Genomic DNA, 11,204 nt, shown 5'->3' with positions numbered 1-11,204 from the left:
CATTCTCACTGCCTGCTCCTCCCCACTCTGTGATTCCCCCTAACACATCCTGTCCGCCCAGTCCCAGTTTTTCTCTCTAGAGCATTTTAACTCCTGTTCTGGGGCGGAACTGGCCCAATCTGGAGATCCTCTAGGTGGATTTCATCTGAGTGCATCCAAACTTGCTCGAGTCCCTGTTTCCACCCCTCACCCCTCCACCCACCCTGGGATGGTTATAAGCCTGTTCCCTTCCAAAGCAATTAGTGCAAGGAGGCCAGCCGACTCGGTGCTAATGCTGTTTCATTAAGTGGGAGCAATCCTAATGATAATAAAATGGCACATTTAACATTCAAACATTGAACAGGGTTTCTAAGCGAGTGTGTCTCTCTCTTTCTTTCTGGTATAACAGTTCCGTCTTCATAAGGACCTGACAATACACCTTAATGAGAGACTGGGGAGCTGAGCATCTTCACACAACCAGAAAGGGGGTGAGGAGGAGACAAAGAATCCAGAGAAAGGGGGTGCAGCACATTGAGGGGATAAAGACTCTAAGGGTTCCTGGGTTAATGGATTCTGTGGTGCTAATTTAGACAATTAGAGCCTGGAAGAAATGAGGTCACACAGAAAAGAAAGCCCACTACAGACTTAATGCAGGGCAGTTATTTATTTGTTCAACAAATATTTATTGTTCATCGAAGATGAACCAGATTTTATGGGCATTTGTGACAGAGGCTGGCCTTAGCTTTAGGAAAAGGAACTCCAAGAGCAGTAGTGATCTCTCAGATCATCTTGTTCACCCTCCTTGGGGGAGATTTAGTCAAAAATCCATCCCAAGCTCTTCAAATATCCCAACGAAGAGATTTATTTATTTACTTATTTATTTATTTTTATTTTTATTTTTTTGATACAGAGTATCACTCTTGTTGCCCAGGCTAGAGTGCAATGGCACAATCTCGGCTCACTGCAATCTCCGCCTCCCGGGTTCAAGTGATTCTCCTGCCTCAGTCTCCCAAGTCACCTCTGGTAGAGGTGAACCTACCCACAGAAATGAGCTCATTTGTTTAAACGAGCTGGGATTACAGGCATGCGCCACCATACCTGGCTAATTTTGTATTTTTAGTAGAGGCAGGGTTTCACCATGTTGGCCAAGCTGGTCTTGAACTCCTGGCCTCAGGTGATCCGCCTGTCTCGGCCCCCCAAAGTGCTGGGATTACAGGTGTGAGCCACCACACCTCGCTCCCAGCAAAGAGAATTTTTAACAACTGCTTTGGTCTCCAGGGTCAGTTCTTGTGCCCTCTTCCTGATATATCCATCTCAAAGGTCTTTGCTACTCTGTGATTGTAGAATATCTGATCAGCCTTCTGGGAGCAAGAAAGTAGTTGTGAATGGGGAAGTGACCAAGGAAAGAAGGTGGACTCAATTGCCTGGTGTTTACGGGGGATTCAAGCGAGGCAGAAGGAAAGGGGAGCTGGCCAAGGAAAGAAGGTAGACTCAATCATCTTGTGTTTATGCGGGATTCAAGTGAGGCAGAAGAAAAAGGATGACATCTCAGGGATACTCCCTTCATCTGAGACATCTTCTGCATCTGTGAAATCGACTCCTGTGCACAGGAGGGAGGCTTCTGGCCAGAGGTCAAAGGTGGGCTTTGCCCAGGCTTGGGAAACGGCTGATTCGAAAAGGTGCCAAGTCATAAGATGGTGTTAATTTCATGCTTAATTCATACAGGATCTTCCCCACCACAGGGGCCAGCTTGAACCCATGCCCTAGGAAGGGAAGAGCAGACTCTCAGGCAACTTCACAGACAGAGAGGCTGAGCTCTCTGGACATCCCCTACTTACCCAGACAGGGCTGACTATCCTCCTGGTCACATCCCAAAGCCAGAAGTGGCCTCCCACCATGAATACCCCTTTTCTAACTGCCCAGCCTCCTTATACCTACAATGTCCAGGCTTCAGCACCTATCTGGGCAGCTAAGAGTGTGGAAAATACCATTTCTCCTGGCGCTGAGTTAGGTCAGCTTTAAGGCACCCCATTCCCCCCAGCTCAGGCTCACCAGAGAATCCAGCACCAATGACAATGTTGTCATACTTTGGGTGGCGATCGAGAATGAAGTGCTCATCAGGGGTATTCTAGAAAGAAACAATCACACCTTGTGTTCTTTGAGGCTCGAGGGAAGAGGAAGAACTGCAGGCTCTAACTGGAAGGGGCTGGGCTGGATTTCTTTCCAGAAAGGATGGAATGAGGCACAGGGATGCTTTCCGCATGCCCGTGCCCTTCTGGGCGTGCCAGTCTTTCTCATTTGTCCATCTGCCTTTCTTCTCGCACAGAGCTATGAACACAGTAGGTGTTCAGTTAATCTTTGTAAACTAACTTTAGCCAAGATGCCTCAGGCCCTGGTGACATCTGTCTCTTCTCTTTGTCCCTAAGGCCTGCTCAACTGGAGGAGCTTGCCAAAAAATCTTTTAGAGCTCTTCTGGGAATCAGAGTGAAGGACCGACTGCCAGGCATAGCCTAGTTTCCTAATGAAGAAGAATAGGAATAATTTCCAACAGGCCCTTCTCTGGTAGAGGTGAACCTACCCACAGAAATGAGCTCGTTTGTTTAAAGTCAAACACTATGGCAGGGGTCAAACAATCGGGCCTGGCCAGTGCAAGGTCTGTCTCCTTCTTCCCTTCTGTAGAATGGTGAGGGGGCCCAGCAAGGCTGCCCAGACCCCTTACCGTGTACATGCAGCTCTCCATGACAGCAGGCTCGGGCTTCAGGTCAGGAAAGTGATCTCTGACAAAGCTGCTCACGATCTGGACGTCTCGGATGTCTGCGCGTGCTGTGGGGCAGTCCCGCTCCTCAGGGTCTGCATGGTTGCCGTGGTGATAGCTGACCTGGCTCCCAATCAGAGCGGCAGGAGTGGTGAGGGCTGGCCTTCTGCCCACAGCCGAAGGGCAGGCGTGTACACAGGAGGGCCCCATCCGTCATTCCATCCTTCCCCACTCCTGGCAAGTGCTGCGGGCTGTCACCTGAGGCTGCTTAGCTCTTGGTCCCTGCAACCACCCTATGTTTGCAAAGGATGGGCTCCTTTTGCTGGACCTCAGGGCAGCTGAGGGTCTTTCCTTGCAAATCTCCAAGAGTGAAGCAGGCTCCTTCTGCTGCCCCTGAGACCCAAGGGCGTCTATGGAGGGGAAAGTTAGAGCTGCTTCCCCCAATCTGCACTGGCATCTACCTGCCTTTTCTCGATCTTTCTGCTCACCTTCATCAGCCCTGGGTACTCTCCTGCAGGCAGTCCGTAGAGGTGGTGGGGATACAAGCCCAGCCACAGGAAGCATGGAAAGGCCTGGGACACACCATAGCTCCCAGGAACCCTCTCTCGCCAGTAACACACGTTGATCCGCAGGGTCTTGAGGCAGGGAGAGGAAGTGGGAGATAAAGAAAAGCCATGGAACTGTACAGCAATGAGAGCAGTTTCTCTGGGCCCCTGTGGCCCTTTAACGCAAGCCTGGACACCCAGTTGAACTCATCCATGTTTGTCTCTCCCACTTCTCATGCTGTTTACCTGTTACGTGTGTTACAATGCACAAAGATCTCTGAGCCTCTGTCTCTTCTCCCATTCTTAGTTTTCTCCCATAACTACACCCAGCCCCCTGCCCTATTTCTCTCTCTCTCTGGGAATTAATAAGACCTCAGGTTTATTGAGTGCTTACTACAAGCCAGGTTATGTCCTAAGGACTTTATTTTTATTTTATTTTATTTTATTTTTTTGAGACAGGGTCTTGCTCTGTCACCCAGACTGGAGTGCAGTGGTAGAATCACGACTCACTGCAGCCTTAACCTCCTAGGCTCAGGCCATCGTCCTGCCTCAGTCTCCCAAGTAGCTGGGACTACAAGCGCATGCCACTACACCTGGCTAAGTTTTCTTGTTTTTGTAGAGACAGGTTCTCACCATATTGCCCAGGCTGGTCTTGAACTCCTGGGCTCAAGAAATTCTCCTGCTTCGGTCTCCCAGAGTGTTGGGACTACAGGTGTCAGCCACCACATCCGGCCTCTTAAAGGCTTTATATACAACATATATTAGGTTGGTGCAAAAGTAATTGTGGTTTTTGCCGTGACTTTGAATGGTAAAACTACAATTACTTTTGCACCAGCCTAATAATTTAATTCTCCGATAGTCCTATGAGGTAGCTATCATCCCCCAATATTACAGGTGATAAAATTGAGGCTCAGTGAGGTGAACGAATTTGCCCAAGGTTGTCCAGATCCAGGATGCAAATTTGACTCCATCAGGTTCCAAGGCTTCTCTTGAGGACCAACTCTCAGGCTTCCAGCTACTCTTACCTGGAGAGGCAGCTCAATGCCCAGGGGACGGAGGAGCTGGTTGCTCCAAGGACCTGCCGTGATGACCAAGCTCTTAGCTTGGTAGCTCCTGGTGGTGGTTTTCACCTTGACCAGTAGCCCTGGGTTTATCTCCACCACCTTCTCTCCGTCATGCACTATGCCTCCTAGCTGTCGAACTGCATCCTGAAAGGGCAGGAGCAGGAAAAGGTGAATTAGTTCTGTCTGTGGTTCACCCTGGTGGACAGAAAGCCTTTCGCCTAGGGCAGAAAAGAGTGCAGAATCTAGACCTGTCCTGTATTGACAAGGCCAGCCGCATATATATCACTGCCCTGCCCAAAAAGTCAAGACTAAGCCAGCAGGCCAAAGACCTCATCCAGAGGGGGGTCTTGGGCTGGCTGGTTGGGACCCAGGACGCCCAGAGCAGGGAGCACCTACATTGCCCCAGTGCTGTACGACATTACCTGCAGGGCTCTGAGGGCCTTGTATGCATAGAGAACTCCTCCGGAATTGTCCAAGAGCCCCACTTCTCCCCTGGCCAACCGAATATTTGGGAAACGTTGCTTCAGTTCCTCAGATGAAAGACACTGGTGTTCCACCCTCTGCCTAGACAGATTGGCCTGGATTGTCTTTAATTCTTGATTCTCCTTCGTTCCCAGCAGCAGTAATCCAGTCTGCCTGTTAAAAAATAAGTCACCTAGGTGAAGGTATGTTTCAAAATCCTGGCCTGATGTGGTGACTTGCGCCTGTAATCCCCGCACCTCAGGAGGCTGAGGTAGGAGGATCACTTGAGGCCACTAATCAGTTCACTAGCAGCCTGGGCAATATCACGAGACTCTGTCTCTGCAAAAAGTAAAAAATTGTTTTAAAAGTAGCCAAGCGTGGTGTCACATGCCTGTGATCCCAGCTATTTGGGAGGCTGAGGTGAGAGGATCACTTTAGCCAGGGAGGTCAGGGCTGCAGTGAGCCATGATCGCACCGTTGCACTCCAGCCTGGATGAGAGAGCAAGCCCCTGTCTCAAAACAAAGCAAAGCAAAACAAAGCAAAGCCCTGGACCATTTGCTGTCCTTCAGGAGGGATCTCAGGTCCAGGTGTAGGCACTGAGAGGAGTCATGGCCTCATGTTCAGAGAAGAGGTGAAGTCATCTAGATTCAGTCAGTAGAATCCCAGTATTCTCATGCTGATTTCCAGCCCATTCCCAAGTCGGCCCTTGGCTCTCACTGGTTTTCTTGTCCTCTATGTCCCTTCTCAGGAACCATCCTGCCCTTGGATCCTAAGTTCTCCTTCATGTCCCATGGCTTGGAAGTGGTGGAAGTTCATTCAGTTTGATGATATTTCTTCCCCTTCCTCCTGTCCCCTGACCCCATTCACTATTTTGATCTCTCTGTTCTGTATTCTCCCCTGCCCTCCCCGCTTTCCTCTTTCTCTTTCTTGTCATATATATTTGTCCCTTCCTGAGTGTCTGTCTCTGTCTCTCAGTTCCTTAGAGACTGCCTGTGTTGTGGAAAGGGTCCTAAACTGAGAGACCTGGCTCTGTCTCTAGTCCTGGCTTCACCTTGGCCATGACCTTGATCAGGTCACCCACCTCTCTGGGCCCAGATTCCTCCTCTGTAACGTGCCTGTTGAACTACTGATGGTTCCTCACCAGGGTGGTACCCCCCGCTTACCCACCTACCCCCAGGGACAACTGAAAATGGCATGACCCATTTTTGTAGTTGGCACAATGCCTGGGGCTGCCTCTCACATTTAGTGGGCAGGGGCCAGGGATGCTACACCTGCAATGCTCGAGAAGATTCCACCCCAAATTCCAATGGCGTTCTCATGCACAAACACTGGTAGATGGTCTCCTAGGGCTCCAGCAATACATTCGGTGACTGTGATTTTGTTTCTCTCTGTACCTCCCTCTATGCTTTTACTCCCTAAGAGAGTGAAAGCTGTTTCTCTTTCATGCTTCCTGCCTCTCTGTCACAAGAGACCAGAGCTCCCTTTTGGGGGAAACAGATAGAAACAATGGAAGAGTCGCTCTGGCCTTTGGGACCGTTTGTGTGGTCCTTCTCCATTGCAGCTACTGCACTGCCCAGCAGCGGCCTGGTACATCCCCCAGGTAGTGCGCATAAAGCTCGTAATAGCCTATAATGGAGTCTCATGGATATTACATGCTTCCAAATCCCACATTATCTGGTTGGGGGGATTAAAGAGAAGATTGGGAGGGGTAGGGACACTGTGGGCCCTGGGGCGGGTGTCAGTACACAGAGCCGCGCAGCATGCCCAATCCATTTGCCATGGCCCCCGCCTACCCAGCATCCACCACCAGCGAGATAGCAACGAGAGCTCTGCCTCTTCAAAGCTCAACAGAGGAAAGATGCAGTGGAAATTCCTGCTCTTAGCAGACTGTCTTTTTTCTGTGGCCCCCAAAAGGACTTCAGATTGGTTCAGAGGTAATGAACACTTGCCTAGTAAACTTTTTTTTCCCCCCCCCAAGACTGAGTCTAGCTCCGTCACCCAGGCTGGAGTGCAGTGGTGCGATCTCAGCTCACAGCAACCTCCACCCTGGGTTTAAGCAATTCTCCTGCCTCACCCTCCGGAGTAGCTGGGATTACAGGCGCACACCACCACGCCCGGCTCATTTTTGGATTTTTTTAGTAGAGACAGGGTTTCACCTTGTTGGCCAGGCTGGTCTCGAATTCCTGATCTCATGATCTGCCTGCCTCAGCCTCACAAAGTGCTGAGATTGCAGGCAGGGGCCACGCACCTGACAAAACTTTTTTTTTTTTTTAAATGGAGATGGGGTCTCTATCACCCAGGCTGGAGTGCAGTGGCACGTTCACAGCTCACTGCAGCCATGAATGAGCTCCTCCTGCCTCAGCCCTCCAAGTAACCAGGACTACAGGCACATGCCACCACACTTGGCTAATTCTGCATGTGTACAGAAATAGGGGTCTCGCTGTGTTGCAGAGGCCTATCTCAAACTCCTGGCCTCAAGCAATCCTCCTGCCTTGGCCTCCCAAATATCTGGGACTACAGGCGTGAGCCACCACACTTGGCTAATTTTTTGTGTTTTGTAGACACAAGAGTCACATGGTATGTTGCCCAGGCCTGTATCAAACTGCTGGCCTCAAGTGATCCTCCTGTCTTGATCTCCCAAAGTGCTAGGATTATAAGCATGAGCCACTGTGCCCGGCCCTAGTAAACTTCTTAGTCAATAAATAAGTATGAAGTCACTCAGGTGTATTTCCTTGAGCCCTTTTTACCCAATGGGGTGCTGGCCGGGAGGGATTCTGGGAGAGACCTGGCTTAAACCACACCTAAGCAGATGTAATGTGAAATCCCTGACCTGAAAATTCCAGAGCAGCATATTCTAACCTCTGCCTGCAATATAGCAGCTTTGGCCTCTCATGTACTCTGAGATTTCCTTTCCCTTTTTCCATTGTTTCTTCCTCCTTTCCTTCTTCCTTCCTTCCTTCTTTCCTTGAAATGACTCCTCTTACAGGGATGTACTGTATGGGAAAAATGAACTCATGCCAAGACAACGGGCAAATCTGTCGAAATATGAAATGCTGAGTGATGTTCTAATTCCCAAGCCGTCCTGTAGTGGATGAAGCGGGAGCTCCCCATCCCTGGGAGTAATCAGTGAGCTGATTCTGCCGGTGAATGTAATTGTGCCGATTGTAATCATTTTGCTCCAGCTCTCTGGCCCTGTGGCATTTATTTCTTAGCCCAGATATTGATCTAACAGTGGGAAATTTTCCATCTGAATGTGTGATGCCGGACCCTCCCCTAGTCCGAAGATGTGTTTGGGAAATTCTCATTTTCCGTGGATCACAGCTAAGCTATTTGGCCTGAGGGAAACCGTGCGCTGCTGGAGAAATGCCTTGTATTGGAGAGAGATTTTTGACCATTATGAGCAAATCGGAAATAAATGTAAAACACTGCCTGGAAATGCAAGGGCCTGTCATTATGGGAGATAGGTGAGAGGCTCCTATGGGAAACGCTTAGAGAATTGGAAACCAGTCAATCAAAACCAAGATTGGAGAATGGGCCTTTTCCCCCCAGCATGAAGATAGATGGCTTCCATGGGCAGATTGAAAATCATTTAAGTGCTTATTTTCTTAATGGCTTTTTCTAGATCCCAACAAATAGACTGCTCATTCTGCATCAATTTCTCACCCCTATGTTCGTGACCTCCCCGTCTTCTTTTTTCTGCTTAGACCCGGGCTGCAAGTTTGGAAAGGAGAAGGGTGAGAAGAGACGAGGGCATCCGCAGGATAAAAAATGACTGGGAAATGAATGGTCAGGACTAACTACAAAGAAGGACTGAAAGCCATCACATGAGTTGCCAGGGAACCCTAGAAAAGAGTGCAGCTCCCAGCTCCCAGAATGCCCATCAGCTGAGTGAAGAGCATTTGGTATGAACTATTCCTTCCTCCTGACCCTAGCTTGATCCAGCACTAGGAAGAGGTAATTGAAGACTCCTCCCAAGGGCCTTGTTGACTCCTCTATGGCCCGACTAATGCGTCAGATACGATGTAGGGAGTTGGTGATCAGGGATTTCCACCAGTTACTGTAGCAGGACAGGGTGCAAGATGGAGTGGGGAGGAATTAGGTGGGGAGACAGCTCTCCCTGTACCTGCCATCTTCCATCCCAAGCTCCAGCTCTCCCCTCTCTGGGTTAAAAATGCCAAGCAAGTCAGCTCTGAGTCACCTTGGGGAAGGGATTCGAACGGGGACTTGGTAATGGCTGCTGTCTTTGTTGGTTCTGGAGGAGCTCTCAGCTTTTCATCTTCCGCTCAGTGGGCCGAGGTGGAATTGGTTAACAAAGACTGCTCCAGGGAGGGGATGTGGCTGACAAGCCAGACACTTCGCAGACACTAGAAGCAGCAGCTGCAGAGGGGGCCACCAGGTTCTGCCAGCAGCTGTACTGCCTACGGCTGTGATCTTGTCTGATATTGTCAGCTAAGCAGGGGCAGCCCGGGTCAGGAGCTAGATAGTAGGACTCAAAGGGAGAAGGCGGGGCAAAAAAGAGATGGGCCAGGGAGCTGGATTTTGCTGTTGGAATCAGCATCCTGGCTGTACACATCACAAAAGATTCAGACCTTGTGATCTGACACATGTGTCATTGTCTGTTCCCAGAATATATGCAAATATCCCAAACCCACCCATGTTTAGTATGCCGCTGTCACAGGAAGCAGCTGAACAGAATGAAAAGCACTGGACAACCACCTGAACTGCCAACTCCTAAAGGTTTTTTTTTTGTTTGTTTTTTTTAAATCATCATCAAATAGCATTAAGTATGCTCATATCTATCAGTAGTAGTATGGTATTGTGCTGGTTCTTCTAGAAGAACCTGGGGAGAAGTAAGAACCACACAGATGATGAATCATTTAGAAAATAAGAATCAGTAAAAGCTAAAGGAATTAGAATGGCTTTTAGCCCAAAGGTAGTAGAGCTGTATTCAGATACCATTCTGAGAATAGGAAGTATCTGCTCTGTCCCTGCTAAGTAAAGAACCAAATAAATTAGTGTGCCTGAGTACATTAGGCTCGCCATAAGAAAGGACTTATAATAATAGAATAATAACAACAATAGTAAGAATACTTTAGCACTCTAGAGGTTTTTAAAGCATACTCACATAACTTTTCATTTTTCATAACTGAGGCAATGAGACATCGGAATGGTCTTTTAAGAAGGGCTGTGATATTTCCCTGTCTTTAAATGCATAGTAGCAGTCTTTTGACCTGGGATGATTTAGGCGTGAACTTCTTTGGAGATAGAAATGGACAAGTTAACCAGTTTGAGGTATCTTCCAGACCCATGGCCAGCAAGCCACCACTCAGGGACCAAATTTGGCCTTCTGCCTGTTTTTGTCTGGTCCATGATCCAAGACGGTTTTAAAATTTTTAAATTGTTGATGTTTTTTAATCCAAAGAAGAATAATGTCGAGTGATACATGAAAATTACATGAAGTTCAAATTTCAGCATCTATAAATAAAGTTTTATTAGAATACATCCAGGCTCATTTATTTACATCTTGCTTTCATGCTACAATGGCAGAGTTGAATAATTGTAACAGAGACCACATGGCCTGCAAAGGCTAAGATACTTACTAGGTGGCTATTTACAGATAAAGCTGGCCAACCTCTATTCTAGACTTAAGAGTATAGTAATTTTGTGATTTGCACTAATGGGATAAGACCCTGACTACCTGGCAGCAACCCTCTCATAAGATTGTGGGCAGAATGGAATGAGTTATAGGTGTCAGGTCCTTAGAGCAACTCTTAGTTTTTCTCTTTTCTTTTCTTTTTTTTTGGAGACAAAGTCTCATTTTGTCACCCAGGCTGGAGTGCGGTGCAGTGGCATGGTCTCGGCTCTCTGCAACCTCTGCCTCCTGGGTTCAAGCAATTCTTCTGCCTCATCAGCCTCCCTAATAGCTGGGATTACAGGTGTCCGCCACCATGCCCAGCTAATTTTTGTATTTTCAGTAGAGGCAGGGTTTCACCATGTTGGCCAGGCTGGTTTTTAACTCCTGACTTCAGGTAATCCACCTGCCTCAGCCTCCCAAAGTGCTGGAATAACAGGCGCGAGCCACTGCACCCAGCCTAGTTTCTTATTGTAAACACTACATATATGGTGAGGAGGAGGAGGAAGATAGTTTTGCAGGTGCTGTTCTAAGCCCATTACCTACTTATCCTCACACCAGCACCATGACACAGGTATTAGTATCCCTACTCCACAGATGAAAAAACTGAGTCTCTGGCCGGGCGCGGTGGCTCACGCCTGTAATCCCAGCACTTTGGGAGGCCGAGGTGGGCAGATCACGAGGTCAGGAGATCTAGATCATCCTGGCTAACGCGGTGAAACCCGTCTCTACTAAATATACAAAAAATTAGCTGGGCATGGTGGTA

General features: G+C 48.5%; 1 protein-coding gene across 2 annotated transcripts in view; it reads right to left on the bottom strand.

Moving 5' to 3' along the window:
* Window positions 1-1,112: 1,112 nt before the first annotated feature.
* The window catches only part of PIPOX (pipecolic acid oxidase), a 21,282-nt gene continuing 11,190 nt past the window's right edge, over window positions 1,113-11,204 (bottom strand). For both annotated transcript variants that reach the window (XM_011990353.1, XM_011990355.1), the window contains exons 3-8: window positions 4,766-4,979; window positions 4,305-4,487; window positions 3,223-3,369; window positions 2,699-2,857; window positions 2,032-2,107; window positions 1,113-1,742 (exon numbers count right to left, since the gene is read on the bottom strand). In XM_011990353.1, the coding sequence (XP_011845743.1) occupies window positions 1,612-1,742; window positions 2,032-2,107; window positions 2,699-2,857; window positions 3,223-3,369; window positions 4,305-4,487; window positions 4,766-4,979 (910 nt within the window). In that variant the 3' untranslated portion in view covers window positions 1,113-1,611. The remainder of the gene's footprint in view (window positions 1,743-2,031; window positions 2,108-2,698; window positions 2,858-3,222; window positions 3,370-4,304; window positions 4,488-4,765; window positions 4,980-11,204) is intronic.

Source organism: Mandrillus leucophaeus, unplaced genomic scaffold, assembly GCF_000951045.1.
Source record: "Mandrillus leucophaeus isolate KB7577 unplaced genomic scaffold, Mleu.le_1.0 Scaffold379, whole genome shotgun sequence".
Classification (NCBI taxonomy): domain Eukaryota; kingdom Metazoa; phylum Chordata; class Mammalia; order Primates; family Cercopithecidae; genus Mandrillus; species Mandrillus leucophaeus.
This window is presented reverse-complemented; position numbering and strand designations above follow the sequence as displayed.